Source organism: Lycorma delicatula, chromosome 2 (genome assembly GCF_047948215.1).
Source record: "Lycorma delicatula isolate Av1 chromosome 2, ASM4794821v1, whole genome shotgun sequence".
NCBI lineage: Eukaryota > Metazoa > Arthropoda > Insecta > Hemiptera > Fulgoridae > Lycorma > Lycorma delicatula.
Window position 1 is genome coordinate 234,768,471 of NC_134456.1, and position 24,085 is coordinate 234,792,555.

Here is a 24,085-nt window from a genome sequence, read left to right on the forward strand (position 1 = left end):
CAGTATTAAAATTAGCAACAATTCAACATATATCACATTGAAATTAAAACGGTAACTGAGCCTTCTATAATGATTACATTCAGGATTACGCAAAAATTTATGTCCATGCATGTCTATTCACTTTTGTATTACATGTATGAGTCGTACTTTAAGTAACAAACTATCTAGAATATAAGCTATCTCATTATAGATATATCAAAATATTTTGTATAGTTTGCCTACATTAGTATCTGAAAAAATACATGTTGTGCAAACCTTATTGGATACATTGCTCACAGTTAGAAGGAACTGTGTTTTTAGTAGTTATGATTTTATTACTCGTCAACCCTTTTGGGTAACAAAATAAATTTAATATGATTAATAAGTACATATACAGTACTTGCTGCTGTAAACATTTCAAAGTTTTGCCACCTGCCCTACATTGGTTTTTGGGCTCCAAAAATGAGATTTTCAAAATCGTACAACTTGGCAGCCATTTTTTTTTTTTTTTTTAATGAAAGACAGTAACAGTCCAATTTTTTTTTCTAACTAGTACCTAGAAGTTAAAAGGTAAAACGCAGGCCTGTTACCCTAAGCCCTTCATTTATTTTGGGCCCAAAATTTGAAGAAAAAAAATTTTGCAAACAACTTCAGTAAATATTACGAGATTTGGTTATGTAACAAAATGAATTTTAAATACACTAAGATGAAGTTCAATCTTCACTTTCCAAAAATTCCTTTTTGACCCTCTGTACGATGTAAGAATGCTACAGCTCATGAAAAAGTGATGAAAATGGCCATTTTTACCTTGGCAAATTAAAAAGTAGTCTATTACTCGAAGAAAACATTTTTTTAAAGATAAAAAAAAATATTTTTTGGCCACTACAAGGTGGGTAGTTATCATATACCAGATATCATCAAATCAAAAATAGTGATGTAATGAAATTTTTGAAAATTTGTTCAATTAAAATGGAATACCCCCATAGGGTTTTGATCAATATTCCCAAAGATTTAACCTTAATTTTTTCAACGGTTTTATGTTTATTTTGTTATGTCAAGTTATTCATTAGTTGTGCGGTATGTTAAATGGTTTCTTTAATAATACAATTTTTTAATCCAAATGAATGTTTGTCTTCTTTTTTTTCAGTTGCTGCTGAAGATGCCAAATCCGATAATAAAACTGTGGCTTCTACAAATGATATTGTTACCAGTGTCAGTCTATCAGATATTGCAAAAAATACCACTAATACAAGCACTGAGGCTCCTTCAACAACGCATACTACTCCAAAACCTCCAATAACTCAATCTGCTCAGCCCACTACCCCAATCCCAATTACCACGACTCCACCTCCGCCCACAACCCCTGCTCCTACAACTCCAGCCCCTGCTCCTACAACTCCAGCCCCTGCTCCTACAACTCCAGCCCCTGTTCCTCCACCAAAGCCTACTGAAGACATATGGATAGTATCCGAAAATAATAAGACTTGCATTAAAATGAAGAGCAAAATAGCAATACATGCTACTTACGGGAACAAAACCAAACAGGTAAAGCAGTTTTAATCAGTATTTATTGATAAATTTAAAAATTAAAGTGCGATTAGGGAATGATTTCAGTTCCCAAAGTACAAAATTAAGAAAGTGCTAAAATATAAATTGAGAAAAAGCCTCGCTGCTCTTAATTACCTTTTTCTTGTTTAGTTTACATTGAATTGAACCGGTATAGTTTAGCATTTCTTTTCACAAAGTACTTGATCAGATCAACAGATCCTGTGTTTTGATCTGTTGCCAAATGTCTGTGTCAGACATCTGTCAACATTTAGTAAGTGGTAGTGATGCTAACAGTGTTTTGGACTATGTATTGTGATTATTTATATGAACAATGTCCAATCAGCACAGAGTATCATTGTGACATGCTAGAAAATAAAGTGATACCCACAATAAGGAGGAAATGTCCTGGTTGTTTTGTTTATGTTAAGTGGACAGTAAATAAACAAATACTGATTCAAATTAACAATTTTATATTAAAATATTCACGATTTAATTTAATTAGTATTACATTGTTGAAAAATATATATAATTTAATGTATTTACATGTCTACTGTATGATGTGTAGTTTTGACTGAATAGTCTTCAAATGATAGATAGAGACTAGATGAGACTGGCAGTTTCTAGTGTTGAGCTGGCTATAGTATAGGTGGAGCCAAATGAATCACCAGGAGCTGTGTGTGGTACAGAGCCAAGTGAACCGTCAGGAGCTGTGTCTCAACATACTGCTTGCCATAATTTATCACCTCTTATGATAATATAATAAGATTGAATCCAACAAGCTTGGCGACTAGGATGTATCTTACAGTAGTGTGTTATAATAAGATTGAATCCAACAAGCTTGGCAGACAGCAGTGCTGCCTGCACACCAGTTCTCCCTCAAAAGGCATAATTCTTTTGCATGAAACACCCACCCCCATACTGCTCAAAAGACACTTAAAACTATTCAAAAGTCAAATGGAAGACATATCCCGCGTTCACTTTACAGTCTTGATCTTGCACAATCAGATATTATTTTGGGGGTTGTTTGGTCCTCTCAAACAGTTATTATGTGGTGCCAAGTTCAACAATTAACTAACAGGTCAGGAATGGCTTGGACACAAAGGTGAAGAATTACTGGAATAAGAAACATGGGACCAGTGCCTAAACGTAGCCAGGGATTATGTTGGTTGGTTTGATAGTCATTGAATAACTTTTTTTTTTTTTTTAGTTTGTCCTAATTGTTTAACAGTCCATGTATATTACTATCAAAAATAGGGAAAACAGGAATTATATACTTGATTAAATTTAAAACAATTTTAACAAAAGAATTGTAATTTTAGTGGTGATTCCAGAATACAGTATTATAGATTTAATCAATCTAGAAATAATTATAAAACTAAAGAGAAAAATTACTCATCACACTAAAAAGGTAAAAGAGTCAGTCAGTTAATTATGAATTGTAAAGAATTTGAAAGATTTACAAATTGGTTGTGAACTGTAGCTACTCTTACAAGTATTCGCAGGTGAAAGTGGAAAAAGGAGTTTTTATTGAGATGATGAAATTTTAAATTAATTTTATTATTGTTAAGAGTGTTAATAAAAGGTTTTGAAAATGAAACTCTTTTTATGTTCATAAATATTACAAATTGATAAAACTAAAAAAAAATTCAAATTCTAAAAAAGTTGTGAGAAATGTAAATTACATTAGAAAAAAAAATGGTCATTATACATGGAACTAAGTCAGAACATGGAGCAGTAAATAAGAACAAAATAAAATACCTCATTCCATCAAATCAGTACTGCTTGAGTTGGTATAAATGTATTAATTCCATTTGGAAATTACTATAGCCCTCTAAATTAAGATAAATCTGAAACAGAGTGTCATGTGCCATTTTAGAATCTATCTGGAAAAGCTTCTACATGTAATAGTAAAAAAACATGTGTTCAGTCAAGATATCCCATATTGTTTGTAACAGCAGGGCAAGAAATGAAGTTGCTAAGCCAGTCAATTTGAATTCGCACAATAGAGGTTTCATTTTGTTCCAAGTATCCTCTTCAGTTTTTGGTTCAATCATTTCTTTTGTCTTTGTGTATAACATCCTTTTGACTGTAACACTCAATTAGAGTTCTACTTTTTTTTTTTAAATAGATTGGCTAAATAAATTTATTAGTCAAACCACTGACTTTTTGAACAATTGAACTTAACATACTTAGGTTTTCAGGAGTTGTACTGATTTACTACTTTCAAAATTTTACATGGTGGGAATAGTTTTATTTTAGTGATAAAGCAAAAAAATTAAAGTTGATGATTTAAGGTTGAACTTTTTCTAATGTTCGGTGTGTACATTCTCATGTAAAAAAATTTAGATTGTCTGTGATCATTTATAAGATCGCTCATCAAATTTATAGCGATTGTAGCAGAAGTACTTGGAATGGCATAAAAGAAAGCCATGAATGAATTCTTCCCCTGAGAATTTATTTTTTACTCTTGAAAATTGTTATACACTCCTAAGTTGCACATCTCTACAGGATTTCCCCATTCTTCTTCAAATGATATAATTTTTTTTTCATTAATTATTACAGAACAACATCCTTGTGATTTTAGTCTAAGATGCTTGTATCACATCCAAATCTATTTTCCAGTTTCCCAGTACACGAAAATAGACCCAGGTTTTCAAAAGTATGAAAACGTACAATAAAAATATTTATTTTACACACCAATCTTTATAAAGTTAGAATAGCCCTCAAAAAAAAATTTAGGTTACCTCAAAAAAAAAACTAATGATCTTAAGACAAATTTAGGTTAACATTAATATTTAGAGAACATCATAAGTCTTAAGACGCATGACTGAAGAGGAATTGTGCTGGGAGAAAGGTGCAAATACCTTTGTGTTCTCCCAAGGATAACCCAAGTAATAATATTTCAGATCAATCTGCAAAGGTTCAGAACTCATCCCAATTCCATGTTAAAACAAATTTATAACCAGCATTAAGTAAATGAATAAGCAAGGGACTCTTGTCCTTTGCTGCCATTTATAACCCATGCAGAGCCTAGACAAGAGACTGAGTTCTGCAATGAAAGGGGGATGGTATCCCCTGATAATATCCTTGTGTTCCGTTCCAAAAGGATAATGTGACCTTGTATAACCAAAAATAGTTTTATTGAATTGACTAGATTAAAATTTTATTATGCATCTATTACTTAATTGTTAAAAAAATAAATTTGCAATTTAAAACAATTAAAGGAGTGTTTATCTTAAATAGTTGTGTAAATTTGTTGCTTTACCGTATCTGTCTATGTATTTCTCACAATCATAATACATTTAATGCACCTGATGTTCAAGAGGTTGACAGAATTATTTTCTCTTTGAGTAATGATACTTTCCAGAAAGCCATTTTTTAAAATGGAAGGTGTCATTTGTATGGCAAAATATTCCTTCATTTTTAGTCTGTCAATTACTCGTATTCCCAAGATGTATTTAGCTGTATACCACAATCTGATTTTTAGATTTTTTTGGAGAGTGTCCATTTGTCAGACTTTACCTCAGCATAATTACCTATTCTCTGCTATGTATTATTATCTTTGTCTTTCTTTGCCATTTTATCCTTTATATTTCCTTCTAAAACAACATTAAATTAAAAATGTTTAATATCCATTCTAATTTTCAATAGACAGTTTTAACCAAAATTTTCTTTACGTGGTCTGTATGTTTAAATTTATCAACAATCTCTCCTGTTTAAAAATTTCCTATATTGCAAATTTAATAACAGTGATAAGTGTTCTTAACTGGACGAAGTTTATTATCGATGGTAGCATTTCATTCTCTATGCCAATTTTTCTCTAATGCAATTTTTTGTTAGGGGGTGTTTATAATGTAGTGTAAATAGAATTAATAAAGATATATCTATAAAATGTAAAAACAATTCTATAACAGTTCCAGAACAATGTTCTATATGTTTTACAGATTGCTCTAAACAAGATAATTCTATTGGTTGTGCTTTTGTGTTTGACTGTAGAACATACATGTTTAGCCTTCTGAACATTGTCAGTGTTTTTGTCGCAGAGCTGTATGATATTAATAAGGGCTTAAAGATAATTAGCCCAACATTTTAACACAACTGTGAGTGTCTGCTGGATCCCCAGCCATATTGAAATTTTAGGTAATGAGTATGCTTATAATGCGGCAAAAGAGGCTTGTTTGCAGCCTCCTTTCATTAATTGCGTTCTTTTTTGATCTTGTTTGATATCTGAAGAGGGTGTTTCCTGACGAGTGGCATAGAGAATGAAATGCTACCATCGATAATAAACTTCGTCCAGTTAAGAACACTTATCACCATGGAGTTCCTCATGCAGGAATAACCGTTGAGAGAAGGTTAGCGATAGGCTGTTTGTGAATAGGTCACACTAGATCCGCTCATGATTCAGGCCGATGCACCCATTTGTGTTTATTGCGACTGCCAACTAAAGGTACACCACATACTTGTGGACTGTGTCTGTTGTACAGCATTGCATCAGAAATTTAAATGTGGGACTAACATCCAAAATGCATTGGGGAATAATATGACAAAGTTGTCAGATGTATTATTACTGCTTAAGACTATCCATCTTTATTCGAATATTTAATAATTTTATAGTGTTTTAAAATCTGTTAGATTTTTACTATTTTCCTGTGATATTGTGCTTTTTTATTCTATATTTACGCCATTTGGCATGTGCCAAATGGTAATTACCATTTTTAATATTGCACTTCATGTGGTTTTATTATTATGCCTTCAGCATAACCACTTCACATCTATGCTGTACTGTATGAGAAATATTTTTCATTATGATATAATTAATGCATTTTAATTGTTGATTTTGTTTTGTATTAACTGTTAATTTTTAGGTTTGGTGTTTAAATTGTTTTCTATAGTAATATTGTGTCTGGGCAATAACAACACATTGTTGTGTGCCCAGAGGAAAAAAATGTCCTACATAGTGAAGAATTTTTTTAATACAACTAATATAGTTTATTTCTTGTTTAATGATAATTGATGATCCTAAAAAAAAAAATTTGTTTATAGTTTAATGGACTTTTCTTTTCTTTTCTTTTTATCTGTTGTGACCAACATTTCAGACATGGGTGAAAATTTTTTTTTCCTAACAAATTAATGAATCGGAAAACTAGTAAATAATTTTAAACTTCTAGATAATATTGCAGTAATCTGCCTTTCATCAAGAAGATTCAAGGTGAATCCTAATTTTGTAGCTCTGTATTCACATGCTATAAAATTTATATCTTATATTATCTCTAAGATGTAAGCTTTTGTTATAAATTCATTATCTATTGAGAAAATATGATTAAATTGATAAAAAAAAATTGCTTCTAGTTTTATAAGTGAAGCCATTAGTCCTTACATAAGTTTTATCAGTAGACTATTATATGTATTAGTTACAAAAACTCTATCTTCTATCCTAATCTGTACTTATTTTCAGTAATTTGTTGTTCTATATTATGGTATATAGTGGTATTATTTATACCACTTGTGAAATTTGTGTTTAATTATTTAAAATTATGACACCTGAAATGCCTGAATGAAAGAAACTGCATTTAAAATATGAGCCAAATATCTGTTATATATTCCTTTTAGTGCCAACATCTGATCAAACAATTATGTAAAAATTGTGAACATCTATTTGAGCAGTTGTTTCAAAAATTCTCTTTTTAAATTAAAAATCCTAATTTTTTAGAAATTTCTTATGTTATAAAAAAATAATTTTAATTTCAAAAGCAGATATATGCAGTTTAGTTAAATAAAACATAATTAAATCCCATGTTGGCCAACCTCTGTTGTGTTGGCAGCCCTTCAGTTTTCTTGGTCTTGCATTTTTGTTTAGTCATGCTGTCATTTGTGTTCTGTGTTTTTTAACTATGCATTTTATTTATTTATTACACTAAACAAATATTGGTGCTCTTAATTTTAACATTTATATGTTCGTGTTTTCATTATTTAATTCATGCATTCATGTAAATTTTAGAATGTTTCCAAAATCTCAGCGCTTCAGACCATTAACTGAGTGTTTCATTTAGGATTTTTTAAAAATATTTATCAAACTGAAGAGTTGTGTATAGGTAAAAATATTTTTTTTATTTCTAGTGGACTAGTTGAACTTATATAAATATTTTTATCTACCGCTCTAAAGGGGCTGAAATGAAAAAAAAAATTTTTTTCTGTAAGTAGAATATTATTCATTTTTTATAGATTTTTCTTTGAAAATAGTAGCATATTGACAAAATATGTCTATTCTTTGGTCTGTTCTGAATAAATTAAAGTTTAAAGCCATATCCTAAAATTCACTTAAGATATGATTGATTATTCTTGTCTAAACATGTATTTCATATAAAAATATCCCCGAGAATTTTTGCAAGGTAGTCACAAAAAATGTTGGCACATAAGAAGTATGTGGATTTATGATTTATAAGGAATCTTTTTTCTATGGTATAAAATAATTGAATTAAACAGTTATTATATCATTGTTAGTGTAGTAAGGCAATTACTATTTTTGTCAATTATCATTTTTCCTTAAGAAGTTTATAAATAACAAATTTTTTTTAATTCTTCATGTTTTTATATGTTTCAGGAAAAGGTTGATGTTAGTGTTCCATCAAATGTAAATATTACTGGTTCATGTGGAAGTAATTCTAGTGAAATCCAATTTCTGAAATTGCAATGGAGTTCTGACAAAGTGAAAAATGCGACTAATTCAGTAAAATTCTCATTTAATAAACAACAAAAAGATGCCACATACTACATAGAGAAAATTTATATTGTAATAAATGTGAATGATACAAACTCTACAGGTTTGCTATATTCATTTATTTTTTAAGTTGTCATAAATCTTTAATACTATTTCACTTTTATTCCTATTATTATCGTAGTTTTAACCCTATTTTGCTAATATTTCAATATCCAAGAAGAAGCTTTTTGTTATTAGTTTTACCTGGGTGATGATAATGTGAATGTGTTTTTCACCCAAGAAAAAAAAAATTAATACGAGGGCTAATTTTTCAAGTAAGGTCTGTTTTTTAATACATACAAAACTAGTAAAGATATTGTCAAAAACTTCTTTTCTTTTATTTCACTCTCACTTTATGCTACTTTTCTACACAGTTGCCTTGTTTGTTTAAACATTTATCATAATGTGTTTTATTAAATTGTTTAGGCTCGTCTCATAAGTCATAATTAATGTAATTTCCTCTGTGTTTAAACTTTACAATTACTAGTTTAATTAAATGTCTGTAATTCTGTGAGAAACTCCTATTTTGGATATTCCCACTGTCAAAAAGATTGACAGTTGATTCCCAAGCTGTAGATTTTTTCATAAATATAAATTAAATTTTCTGTTACCTGTTTGCTGGTTTTTGCCAATATAATTTTTTTATTTTTAAGAAAAGTGTTCGAGGTTTTTGCGGTCAGATAATTTGGTATAATTTTTGAAAATTCATATATTTTAACCGCCGTGTTAATATGTTTACTCATATAACCATAACATCAACTGATGACGTGAATAGTTCACGAGAGAACTTTTGAAAGGTTAATAAATCTGTTCTGTTACTGTGTTTTTGTTTTATATAATTTGAATTAATGCTCAGACATACAATGACATTGTATTTAGATATCTTATAAAAAAGGCAAAAAGAAAGATGAGATCAATACTAAAATTCCATCAGACACATAATATAAAACGTATAAGATATGAGTGAAAATACACAACATATTTTCCAGAACATGAAGTGCATCAGTATCAATTTTTATAAATACAAACGGACAAAAAGAGTTAATCATTTATTAAACTATTTAAATTCACAATTAGTCTTTACTAAAATGTGTACACCAAGTATAATAATTGCTTTTCTAAAATTTGGTACTTAATGATTGATAATATTTTTTGATGCTTTGCTTAAATGAAGCATGCAGTCCCAATCGCGACACTGACAAACTGTTGAAAAATTGTGTGAATTTATCAAGCTTATTTTGAATTCTTATATTGTTTGTAGAAATTATTATTATTATCAATCCATAATCATCGCCGCCGCCACCAACACCACCACCTTTTGATCACCATTATTTATTTATTTGTTGATACCTCTGTACCATTTTTTTTTATTAATATAAAGTTTTTCTGTGCAGAAAACAGATTTATCAAATAATGTCTTCCCATTTTTAAGCAAGTAATTTATAATTTTCTATTTAATTTCTAAAATTCTTTGCATGTTAAATTAAGGTCCGTTTTGAAATAAAAACAAAACAGCAAAACATTTGTATTGCTTTAGAATGAAAACTACATTTATTTACTACTTTTTTTATACAGCTGCCTTTAACTTTTTCATAAGTTCCTCTTTAAGAAATTACATTGTCAGTGACTTAAGCCATTCAGTAACACCATTTTTTATTCGTCGTAATCGTCAAACTTTTGCAACGCAAGTGACTTTTTAAGGCAAAGAAAAATAAAATAATTGCTGGGAGCTAAGTCAGGGCTGTAGGGTAGATGATTGAAGATTTTCAACAAAGGGTTTTACCATATGTGACCAGGCATTATCATGAAAGAACAAAAATCCCTTGGAGATAATGTTCCATGCAGTTTTGCTATCGCTAAAGATAACAAGTAAGACATTAGCCTTAAACTTCTTTACCGAATATTCTGGTTTGAACTTCTTAAGTTTAGGGAATGCTACAATTGTATCTACTACTGCTTTGTTTACATTTAAATAAGAAATCCAGGTTTCATTACTGTTAAAAAAGCGATGAAAGAATTTATCATTTTCAAAAGTTTCCAAAAATTCATGCGCTGCAGCAAGATGCTTTCCTAGTGTATGTCTGTTAATTTCTTTGGCATCCATAAGCACACAGTTTTTCAGTCAAAACTTTACATATCAAAACTCATGAAATATCAAGAAACATCAGAAACAATTGTAACATAGAGAAAAATCTTTTCATGAGTTTTTCATCATCTTTTTCAATCAAATCATCCCAACGGCTGGCTGATGTGTTACATTAAGGGATAGCTGTAACAGTAAAATTTTTATTTATTTTAGTGACAACATTATTTACAATATCAGACAACTCAAATAATTATGATTTTTCTGATGTGTTTTACGTATTCTATTATACGTAATGTAATAGTTATAATTTTTTAGGTTATAAATTTTGACAATTTCTCGGCAAATTCAGTAATTACTGCTTCTAAATTCCCTCAAGATTTTATAAAACTGTAATTATATTTGTTTCCAAAATTGTTGGAAAGTAGTTTCTAAATTGTGTGTAATTCAAAGGTGATTCATGCTTTTATTTGTTAGCTGATCTTTTGTTTAACATTTTAGTTTTCTTTTTAGTCAGTTTTATTATTATTGGTGTCATTTGCACCATAGCATTATCATCTAACTCGTCATTATCGTTATAAGTTACAAGTTTATCACAGTTAAATTGTAAGAGCATTCTGTTGTGTAAATAATTGTCGTATCATAAAAAATTATATTCGTACCTTGAAACTGTACTAGTATTTAGTGAGCAGTAGTTAGATTGAAAATGATATTTGTATCTTTTCTTTTGGTTCTCAAAAATTCCTGCCTGCTATTAGAATCCACTTAGTTTAATAAGTTGTCACAAGTCTTTCTCGGTTGAATATATTATTTGTTTTTAAAAAGGTTTTCTGATTCTGTATCGGTAATAGTTTACCTGAATTTGTATATATTTATCATTAAGCTTGACTTCGTGCATTTTTTATACATTCAGCAATAACTGCTTCATTTCATAATTTATTTCTTTTAATCTAAACTGTTAATATAATTATAAATAGAGAGCTTATTCAGCAATATGACTACAAAAACTACAGGTTTTGATTACTTTAAAATCTTACTCGTTAGTAACCAACTGAAATTTTATAAAATAATGAAACAAGCATCATGAATCATTTGAATTCAGAGTTGAATTTACCATAGCGATTATAAACTAGAAACAGATATTGATAAAATTTTAAGTTAAAATCAATCTATTAGTTTCTACTAAAAATAAAATGTTAAATGAAAATTAGGTAAAGATGTATTGCTACTGATTTTTCCTTTGCAATTCATACATAAACAAAAAAACACACTTATATATTAGATAATTCATTACAAATAATGTAGAGTTTTTCTTTTATGAGGAATGCAGTACTGACAGATTTTTATGCAATTTTTTTTGTTGCCAGTATAAAATTATTTTGACATTTTTATTCTAGCATTATACATCATAATAATAAAATTCAAGTTCAAATCTTCACATCACAAACCCAATTACCAAGTAACATATTTATATTGTAAAATATCTGCTTATCTGTATCTAATGTTGTAACTAGACTAAATTTTGCTGTTATTGAAACAGTTTGTTTTCAGTGCAGTAACACAACCCTCAAAAACAGGGAACTAGTGGTGGAACTTCAAAAGAAAGAAAGAGTGATCCTAAGGAAGATTTTAGGGAGAAAGAAGAAATGTGGCAATTGTTTAAAATAAGTAATGAAAAGATCTATCAGCATATTAAATCAATAAAACATAAATTAGAAAAAGAAAGCTAATGTTCATTGGACACTTTATAAGAATGGACAACAATAATCGGCAAAAAATCTTTAAAATTGCACACTAAAGAAAATCTTCCAACCCCTGGTTAGAGAAATCAAGAAAGACTTTACCGAACTTCAACTCTAGGAAATTGATGCACTAGATAGAAGCAAGTATAAGAAAATAACTGAATTTAAGGAATTCCAGGAGGCTAAGAAGGTAGAAGAACAGCCTTAGAAAAGAAGAAAAATATGAAAAAGGATTTGTTGCATGGCCCCCAGTTGGTCAGTTTGCTCTTGAAAAGAAATAAAAAGTTACTTATCAGTTAATAATGAATTATCTGTCTTTTTTTTTTACAGATAGCCCTACCTTTATTATATGAACATCCTGTTTTGTTGATTTTAAAAGTAAACTCCTCGAAGGAAAAACATTAAATAAAAAAAATATAGGCCAGAATTTTTTTTTACATAAATGTCTATTCTCTACCCAGCTGCTTATTTTAGAAATGAATTGATCCTTGTCCAGTAATGATTGGGAAGAATTTTAAAGAGATAACCATGTGTTGACCCTAGCCAAGGATGGAGGTAGATATGTATTCATATACTCATTGAATATGGAGTCATTGCATATGGAGTATTATGTAGATACACGAGTCTGTATGTTTTGTAGATGGATTGTGGGTAGGCAACTAATGAGTTTTGGTGGCAGCCTTTTTTCTTTTTCCCTACTGCATGTATATAAATTTATTTATTAGTTGTAGGCATTTTCTACTATTTGTAAACATCATTTTTATTTAGCGCATTGTGATCGTAATGATTGCAGGTGACATTTTGTTTCCAAAATGTATGCAAAAAAATTCAAAATGCCAAATAGCTCTAAATCAGTTACATCATTAATGTAGAAGTGTTTACACATTTAACAGTTAAACATAATCTCCCCTCCATGCATTGACCATGCTCCCTGTTTTATATTGTTACTGAATAAAAAGATTTGGCTGCATTACTCTTACTTATGAACTACCAGTTAATTGCGTAAAAATTGAAAATCCAAAATGTGTTCATGAATTTGCATAGTGTCAAAAATCAGTGAAAAATAAATTGCCCTTCTAATCATTTCTAAGATTTTTTTCTTTAATTGCTTCAGAAATTTTATGTAAGTTTTTTTTTTGTATTTTATTACCTAAATAATGAACAGTCCTTTTTTGTGATGTTTGAATATGACACAGGTGTTCTATTACTAAATCAAATTTAGTTGATAGTTTCTACCAACTTCAAAAAAATTTCTCGTTGAGAAAACATTTTTTGAGTTTACCTTCTGAAAGCTAAACAATTTCCTTAATGAATGTATTATGAAAATTAACTATTTTTTTTTTTAATGTTTCATAATCAAAGATATTTGAATTTTACTGTATTTTGAACAATTCTTGATATGTGTTAACTGGTTCGTGTACTTTCAATATGCGACTCAAATGTTGTCAATCATTAAGTTGCTAATTTTGAACGCCTATATTTCAATAATAACAGGAAACTAAATAACCTTGTAGAAGTTTTTCTCCATTTGGTAATATTATATAAATTTGAAAACCTGCAAACTGTTTCATCTTTGAAAAATTCTTTGTAAGAGTTTGATGCTGGCAGTGCTCAGCTAAACCGTCTCTTAACTTTTGTAGTTCAATGATTTGGTCAAGTGCCTGGATCATTAACATCAAAAGTTAAAATCTGCCAGTTTCACAATATCGGAATCCAGAATGTCTACTGTAACCTCTGTGGACAGATCACACTGCTTGTCTGTTACATTTGTTTCTGCAGCAGAATTATCCAGTCTTGCATTTTTAGATGACTGCAATTAAAAATTTACTCAACAATCCAGCCAGTTTCTTTTCAGTTTGTTCTCGCTGCATATTTATTTTTTTTGTTTTATATACCAGATAATTGAATCTGCTTCTTTTCCAACATCTAGATGATAAAATATCAGGTTAGATTTTTAGATTTAATGGAATTATAAAGCATAAAAATTTTAGAAATTTCACTATAAATTTATTTAAAAAAAAAAATATTTAACAATTTATTATTCAACTGAAGTTGAAAGTTAAAAATTAATTTAAAATTTATTTGCAAAGCACTAGTCAGTCAAGAGAATACAAGGTGGTATGAAAACGTTTTGAGACTAGTTCTGTAATACGCCAACAGGTGGCTGCACACAGTTACAGGGAGCAGAGTTTCATAAGTTGATGTGCTAAGATATGTTATACTGTGTGTATCAGTAGTTGTGCAGCTCATACCATTGTGACCTTGTGCATAACTACTTTTGTCATTCCAATGTGGACAGTAAGCTTGAACAAAGAGTAAATTTGGAATTTTGTGTGAAACTTAGCAAATTTGCCATTGTGACATTGCACATAATGTAGTAAGTTTATGGTGATGCTGTCATGAGTTTTGCAAATTGTTGTCTGCATTGTGCATCAAGAACTCATCCCCAGCGGTCAGACCATCAATAGCAAGTTCTACTGCCAACTTTAACATCGCTGAGGGAGAGGATGTTTGTTGAAAGTGACAAGAACTGTGGCACATGAAAAACTGGTTTCCCCATGATAGTACATTTGCTTTTGTCGCATATTTCTCCTCGCACACGACTTTCTCACAAGACAAATTATCTCACTTCTGCGCACACCGTACTCTGGATTTTCCTGTGGACGTTGCTCTCATCCTGCGATTGAAAATCCACCCCACCTTAAAGGGGGCACTGTTTTGACACCATTGCAGAGATCTAGTGTGAATAAGGTACTGGCAAAAGGTACTTGCCATGCTTCACAAAGTGGACTTCCAGGACACATTTCAGAAGTGGCAAGAACGGTGTGTTGCTGTGCCAGAGGGCTACTTTGAAGGTGATAGTGTATACACAAAGAAAAATAAAAGTAGTTTCTTGTCAACAAAACTAATCTCAAACTTTCTGAGATACGCCTTTGTATAATGTGCCAGTGATTATGAAAGTGGACTGTCGTATATTTTTCATTTTGAGATTTTTAAAGGTTTGTGTAAAAATTGCTTACGGAATTCCATTTGTCATTGCAATAGCAAACTCAAGCTAATAGTTGAATTTTTATAGCTTCTTAAAAATTACATCAAACTACACTTTATTTGACACAAAGTAACTGATAAATTAATTTTTTTTTTTTTTTTAATTTTTGATGACCACTTTCATAATCGCCAAACAATACACACCCTTTTATGTATACAAACGAATTCAAAATCTTACCCAGTGCTTTTGATGCACATTAATAGTATTTTAAAAGTGTGATAGTGGGATGATTACAAGTAATGTTCAAGAAAGGTCAGAAAATTTATACAATTTTTTTATTGTTTACAGATAATTAAAAATTCATAATAAAATAAATTTTATAAATCCGTTAGAAATTTTTCTTATGAAGTTTATTACAGGTCAATAAGATTAGTAGATTGTTAAAGTTAAACTTATTATTAGGCTGAAAGAAATTATCTTGTCATATTATATATATTTTGTAAATTTTTTAAAAACTAATAAAAAATGCACCTAATACTTAAAAGCACTTTTGTGCAGATCACAATTGCATGGTGCAGCTGTGGCCCTGAGTCACACCTAATGTAATATTTTATCAAATGTGTTAGCCTCTCCAACCAGTCTTATGCATATATGTATTTGCATCATGGTATACTCATGTACAATTAAAAATGCTAGTGGTGCTTGTAAGCTTTTTTTTTAGATATAATGTTATAGTTATATACTGTGTGCTTTGAAGTGATTAGTTTATATTATTCATGGTTTAACTTTTTTTTCTTTTCTTATCATTTACTGATAGGTGTATAAAGGTAATTTCCAAGAATTCAATATTTTCATTATCATTAAAAAAACAGTACACCAGTTCATGTATATAAGAAGCATATGTTACTGTAATTATTAACCCAAGAAAACAAAAATAAAGATTTAATTAAATTTTTAATTTCTGTAATCAGTTCACTATTAAGTTAGTTTAAATTTATATATTTCAGTTACCTTCTAAAAAAGATATAACAACTACTAATGGTGTAATCAAACAAAAATTTAATGCACTTGCTAATTAATAATTCAGCATCTTGCATATTGAATTAGTAAAATCATCAGCATTTATATTTCAGCCATAAGAAGTAATTAAATTTCTTACATTTTATTCATTAAAAAAATGTTAACGCTTACATCAGTATGATCATTGACATAAATATATATAAATCCATTCTAGAATTTTGTCAGTTCATTTTAATCTGTAAAATTTATATCCCTTGGTTTGTGTTGGAATAAACTTAAGCTATTTAATTTATGTCATTACTCTACTCTTAACAAATATCTTATTTATTTTTATTCTTTTTCAGCAATCAATTTGACTTTTGCCGGCAAAGAATTTATTGGTCATGAAAATTACTCTTACTCTTGTGCCAGTCCACCTCAGTTGGAATTGAATGGAACTGAAGGAGTATCTGGACATTTGGCACTGTCATCCTTTCAATATGAAGCATTTGGTATAACAAATGAAAAGAAGTTTGCCACTGGTAATGTATTTATTATTAATGATTTCAGTTTTTATATATACATATAAAGTAATTGCCAATTAGTGATATTGAATATATTTGTTGCTTAATTTTGGAAATATATAAAATTAATTTAAAATAATTAAGGTGTTTTTAGGGTTGAGAATTTTGTGAAGACACAAATAAATGATGAGAGAGCCATAGTGATTGCAGGGATATTCTCTCCTTATTCTTCTGATAATGAACATACTAATTATAATAGAACATGACTGTAGATATTATCCAAACAGGGTGGTAAACTGTTCCTTGATTTGAAGTCACAGATTCATACGTATGATTAAGAAATAAGTCAATGAATCTCTGGTTTATGTTAAACACTTTTTTATTGTAATGAATATAATATTGATAAATATGTATAATTTACTTAATGTACATGTTTATTCTGTGAAAGCTAAATTTGGACGTGCTTAAACAATATAAGAAATAATAATAAGTAAAATAAATGTCAGCTGTTGGTTGAATTGTAACAACTTCATATATTAAGGATTAAGAAGAAGGCACAGTTCATTTAAATAATAAAGAAGAAATGATTTGAATCTGAACACAGGATATGGTTAATGTATTGATAGAAAACTAAAAACATTCATTTGTATTTAAAAATTTTCATAAAAACCATGCTCATTTATAAAGTTGTACAGACTGAATTCAACATAAACCTTTTATTGATTAGCATATTTTTAGAAATTCTAAAAGTGTTTTTGTCAAAAACTGGCAGAAAACATACCAAATTCGTTAATCATTGAAGATATTGTATCTGTACCTTTTTTAATAGATTCTTCGAACCTCAAAAATAGAGAGACTTTCTGCATCAAAATGTAAAACCTGTAAAGTTTGTCAAAGATTTTAAAAAGATATTTAAATTGATAATTGGTGATTAATTCCTGTTACTACATACAATATTTGCATAAATTCGTTTCCATACCAATCATTCTATACTATTACGGCTGAGGTTCACATTACAGTTAAGCCAGTGTGTTACCTGTAATGTCAAGTTGGACAATTGTTGTTCATTTACTTCTAGCATATAAATATTTCATAAGCAACAGTTTAAATTGTCCGTAGACCAGATCAAAGCGAACTATTTACTGATTCAGATAAAATCTTCAAACAAAACATTGTATACAAAGAAATCTTTCAATATACACGACAGATCTTAAACAGATATTAAACACCTGTTTAATATAAATGATGCACGATAAGAAAAATCTAATAAATCAAAGGTGAATTAATTAAAAATGAGAGACGGCTTTTCTAGTCTTAGTAAGGCAGTTATTTTTATATGAATTAGATCATGGATACTATCTGGCAAAAGGGATTAACATTTTTAATGCTTCCCTGACTAAATTTCTATATTCACTTCAATGAGCAAGCCAAACGTATCTAGATCTTCAGATGTGAATTGTAATTGTAACATTTCAGTAGACATTTCAATTAGCTGGTCGTGAATCTCAATCTGTAATTTCACAGCTCAAAAATGTTTTCACTAAATGGATTCAGTACCAATCTTATTAAGATATTTTTGTCTTTTGGAAAATATTCTGCCAGTTGAATTTTTAGCTGTGCAGATTTTTTCATACTATCCAAACTGTTGTCCCAAATTTTTCTCAGTATAATCAGAAATAAGTGGAAACATGAAAATTTTGCTTTGAATGCAAATAATCCAGATAGCAAACTTCTTAATAAAAGCATGAATTTTATTATTTCATGACTTGACTGTCATTAATAAAAACCATATTTTTATTACTTATTTTTTCAATAAAATGTTTTTATCGCATCCTTGTAAATTCACATTCAACTTGTTTAAATGCAAAAATACATCAGCTAAATACGCCAACAACAACATATACTCATTATTCTGTAAAAACATTGAGAACGACATTTGTTTATCCTGGTAAAATATTAATTCATCTCGCTATTCCGATAACTTTGTTTTTCCTGTTTAGCCTTCGGTAATTACCTTTCAGATAATACTTCAGAGGATGAACGAGGATGATGCATGAATGTAAATAAAGTGTAGACTTCTACAGTCTCAGTTCGACCATTCCTGAGATGTGTGGTTAATTGAAACCCAACCACCAAAGAACACCGGTAACCACCATCTAGTATTCAAATCTGTTTAAAAACAATTGACTTTACTAGGACTTGAACGCTTGAACTAGACTTCCAAATCAGCTGATTTGGGAAGAAACATTCACCACTTGACCGACCCAGCGGGTTATTATTCCAATAACTGGGTTAACAGTTTCCTCTGTGATAACCACCTGACTTCCGTATGGAAAAGAAAGTTTTTTTCTTTTCGTCAATTTCATTGCTTAGTTTAACAAACCTATTCTATGATGGTCAAATTTTAACAAAATTAAACATTTTTACAGTTTTACAAAGAATTTATTACAGGTTTCTCAGGATATTTTTTGTAGAAAGAGCATCTATGAAGGAAGCAGTGCATATTCTGCTCTTGAAAAAATTATATTTAAATTATAAGACTATATTTTTATTTTTTCAGAAATTTACTGTTCTTTGCTGTTATTGCCTTTGTACCATCACTACATCCTGTAATACATTGTGTACAATCTCTTATAGTTAGCATGTAGTTTAGGAAGCAGAATTTTTTCAATTTTTGCTTCTTCCTCACCTATTAAAAGACTGACCATATCAATTGCACCAGGCAATACGAGTTTTTCTGCGATTGCATGGGGTTTAGAAATCTTAGCTACTCTTAATGCTATGAGATAAGATGCATAAAATGTACTTATATAAGTATGACTTGTTTTACAGATAGAAGCTTAATTATTTCTCAAAGTATGTAATTTTCTTTTGAAAAATTCCAAAGGTTTGCTTAAGATCCAGATGTTTCGTTTTCAAGTGTTGAATTTTGTTGGCTCATGCTTTTACGAGGGTTGCTATTTATATTTCTGGCCTTGGCAACAGTAAGTGTTACTAGGCACCATCTGACATTTCCAATGGAAACTTGACATGTTAACTTGAAAAATTCATCTCAGGGCAAAAAATGAAATGAACTTGTGAACATTTTTGTGCAATTTTTTTCATAACTTTCGACATGGATTATCAAGACAAGAGTGCATTGATGAACTTAATTCTTTATATGGTAAAATTCTTTATATAATAAAGCACCATCCTACAGCACTGTAAAAGAGTGGTATAATTAATTTAATCGTGGTCAATGTTCGCTCCAGGACGAATTCCATGAAGGTTGTCCAAAATTGATTGTTGTTCCAGAGAACAGCGATGCTGTGCGTGAACTGATAAGCAAGATCAACATGTGACATACCGTGAGATTGAGGCATCGTTGGGCATTAGTATCAATAAGATATTGCATGATCATTTGGCCGACATAATCTGACAAATGCTCAAAAGAAGGCTCGTGTCAATCGGTGCAAGGAAATGTTGAAAAAATTTGTTTGAGGTGCATCAAAGGCTGTGTATAACATCTAAACAGGTGACAAATCATGGATCTATGCATATGAACCTGAAACAAAGCAATCTACTATGGGGCATCCCAGACGAGCCAAATCCAATTAAAAAAGTTTGTGGAAGAAGCACATCGAAGCAAATGGTTTGCATGTTTCTTTGGTATATCAGTCACGTAGTGACAGCGGCATTAAAGCAACGTAGGACGGTGAATTCTGAATGCTTCATGGCCATTTGTTTGCCAGAAGTCTTTGGAAAAAGTCTAAGAAGAGGCAAATCATTCTTCATCATGACAATGCGAGCTCTTGCACATCGGCTCAAACAAAGGAATTTTTGACTGGCCAAAACATCGAATTGATGGGGTCATCCACCGAACAGCCCTGATTTGACACCCAATGACTTTTTATTCCCACACATCAAAAAAAAATTACGTGGTCAACGATTTTCGACACCCGAAGAAGTGGTTATAGCATTTAGAACGCATGTTTTGGAGTTACCTCAATTGGAGTAGAAAAAGCGCTTTGAAAATTGATTCAAACATGCAAAAGTGTGTATTAATCTTCATGGAGAATATTTTGAAAAACAATTATCTGGAAGAATTCTGAATCAGAAGCCAAAAAAAATTCATGTTAATTATTTTGTATTTTGAGTTTGAATTTTGTTTTTAAGTTTCTATTTTGTTTTAATTTTGTTGTCTTATTAGATTTAATATGTTTGTTTTCCGGGCATAACACGAAAATGTTATTCGCCCAGAAAAAATTTACATTAATTCTTGTTCCCCAAGATCTATTGAAATTCAACTACAATAGGTTAATTTCAAAAAATTTCTGTGAAAGTTGTGTGAAATCTTTTTTACTTTAAAAATTGTTTACTAAAATATATCAAATTTGTAAATTAACAAAGTTATAAAAAGGATTTTTTTGTCTTATTCATAAATGCTTTTTTTTTTTTTCAAGAACAGGACACCCCCACTGTTAAATATATATATATATATATATATATATATATATATATAAAGTTAGAAAATTGACTATTTCTAGGTTTTTCTTAGTTGAAGTTGAATCTTGTCTTATTTTGTCATTTAAGCGTAATCCTACGTAAATTCTGAATTGAATTTATATACTTGCTCCAAATTGAATAGAAGTAAAGACCCTTTTTCCAAAGAAAACTTTATTCCATGCAAAATATGTTAATAATTAATTATTTACTGTTAAATTAATTTTCTATATAGTACACTGATAGTGTTAATAAAAATTATATCTTGTTCCTATGAAAATCTTTATAGAAGAAGACTATTTAATTTGTTTGCAATATCTTTGAAATTGTTATCTAGTTTTAATAAATGAAAGCCCATAAATCAATCCTATTTTCTAAATGAACAGCCATAGCAGTCTTGGAAAAAGTTCTAAACTACCAGGTCAGGGTCATTGTCTTCAGAGTTAATCATCCTGTTATCATCTTTCTTCCCTATTCCTTATTTGTTGCACAGTTACTGAAATTTGGTTACCCACTACCCTGGTGCTATGCTGACACTTATCTTGGTATGACAACACCTTTTTATGGATTGGAAAAATCACCTGGGACTTAGAAAATGTTTTCAAGAAGCTAATATTTGTCTGCAACATAAGATTAACTACAATTCTGAGAATATGTTGAATTCAGAATAAGAAATCCAAATGTAAACAAATATATATTTTGAATGTGTAGGTAAACATGGAAAAAATGAATCGTACTTAAAACTTGTCCTCATAAAAAAAAAAATAATATACATACATACACATGTCTTTGAAAGTGCTCAATGGCTGTTGTGATTTCCTTTGTCTACAAATTACAAGTTTATTTATTTGACTGACTGCAGGTCTTCAATTCTTTCCCAAAGAAAATAATAATTTTAACAGATGTTAACCAATTTATGATAAATGACATAAGAATTGTTAGCAGAGTTAATTTTTTCTTTAAGAAAGATTTGTGATAATTTTAAGATGTGAATGTAAATTCTTAAATGATGGACAGATCTGTTTCTCTGTGATTGCAGGACAAGATTGTGCATCAGGTGATACTCCAGATATTGTTCCAATTTTAGTCGCTGGTGCCCTGATAGTACTCGTCGGTTTGGTTTTAGTGGCTTATGTTGTCCAACGCAGAAGGTCACGAGAAAGAGGTTATCTCAGCATGTAAATATACAGCTGATAAATCCGTTTCACTAACCACAAATGTATAAATGTTAGCAATTCTGTAAACCATTTGTCTTTCTTACTTTATTTTTTGTTTTTCTTTTTTTTTTGTTACATATCATTGAGAACTCATAAATTTTATAATTTTACAAGACTTGATATTAAAATGTATCTCCGCATTTAAATAATGAATCAGCTTTGTGGTATGTTTCTTTTAATCACTGCAATTCATGTTTGTATTTAATAAGTGATTTTTGCTGGGTTTTGTTATTTTTTCAAATTTTTTGTTTCTAAAAAACTTAAGTGATTAAAGTCTAGTTAAAAAAAAGGTTATATATATATATATAAAATATGTATATTTAATATTGTAGTCAAGTTATCAATTATAATATTAATTATTAAGGTAGATTTAGTCATCTGTTTTAGCTGTTTCTATAATGAAATGTGATTTAAAGTTTTATCTTGTTTATTACTAATTGTTTAATTTTAATGTTAATGTTTTTATATGAAATTGTTGATGATATTTATGTATCAGCAAATTATAGACTCAGTATAGTAATTATTTTCTGTCATCATTAATTTCATATTTTGACTAATGATTTATGATATTTTTTTATTACATTATGTGTTTCTATCGAAAAAAATTGGTTGTGAAACGGAAGAGCTGCATCGTTTGCGTTAAAATCATTCCTAATTTTCAGTCTTACTGTTTCTTTTTTTCTTTTTCTTTTTTACAATATATATGGATATATTTATTAAAAAAAAATTTACCATACCCTAGCATCGTTAAGTCTAAAGTTTGCTGATCGTGTTTTTCTTGGAATATTCACTCTGTAATGATTCATTATCAGATAACTAATATCAAACGAATCGTTAACCAGGGTAGCTAATAAATATTGTGCAATTAAGTCCAAAAAAGTATGCCTTAAAAATATAAGACTTTGTCCCTACAACTTTGCTTATTGGAGTAAAATTTTTATATGTATGGGTGTAAATTTAGTCTATTGCTCTTCATTACTGAATGTCTGATAATTTCTGGACATTTTTTAAATACACGTTATTTATAATACAGGCTAGTTGTAGAGAAACGTTGTTTTATCTGAACATAGTTTTCGATTTATTTTTTATTAAATCGTTAGCAGGTTTCATATTTTTTTATTTAATGTTAATATTTTTATCAATTTCATGTGTTTGGATCTGATTTCTAATTTTTACTATATAGTTTTAATATGAAAAATTATAAGGTAATGTTGCGTAATGGTTGATACTGCAAAGTGTATTGTTCTCTTTTATTAATACTATTATAAAATGTGATTATAGTGTATAATTATTAAATAAAATATATATATATATATAAATAAATTTTGTTCTAATTTAGTATTGTTAATCTTTTAAACCTTTGTTCTTTACTTAGAAGAAAAAAAATTGTTTTAAAAATTCATAATTTTAGTTCATACAGTTAATTTGTATAAGTGTAAGTTTTATGGATATGGTAATTAATTAATGATATATTTTGTTCATTATAAAGAGTCTTACAGTAAATATCATTGTCCAGCCTGCTATAGAAAGCATTCACTTTTATTAAATCTTTAATTAAATTTAGGGACAGATTTTCCAAATGGGAGAAGACAGATTTTTTAAGCTAAACTAAATTAATTTTTACTTTGTTTAATTGGAGCTACATTTTTGGCCTCCTATAGACATCTGTTCAGAAAAACAATTTATCCCTGATCATTGTTTTAGTTGGCACATTGTGAAACTAAAGCTTCCTCTACTGGCACAATTTTTACGCTGACTGATGTTA

General features: G+C 29.4%; 1 protein-coding gene across 1 annotated transcript in view; it reads left to right on the forward strand.

The window, feature by feature from the left end:
* The window catches only part of Lamp1 (lysosome-associated membrane glycoprotein 1), a 49,959-nt gene extending 26,301 nt beyond the window's left edge, over nt 1-23,658 (forward strand). The window contains exons 2-5 of the mRNA XM_075357395.1: nt 1,127-1,524; nt 8,129-8,348; nt 16,463-16,639; nt 22,143-23,658. Coding sequence (XP_075213510.1) covers nt 1,127-1,524; nt 8,129-8,348; nt 16,463-16,639; nt 22,143-22,285 — 938 coding nt within the window. The 3' untranslated portion in view covers nt 22,286-23,658. The remainder of the gene's footprint in view (nt 1-1,126; nt 1,525-8,128; nt 8,349-16,462; nt 16,640-22,142) is intronic.
* The last annotated feature ends 427 nt before the right edge of the window (nt 23,659-24,085 follow it).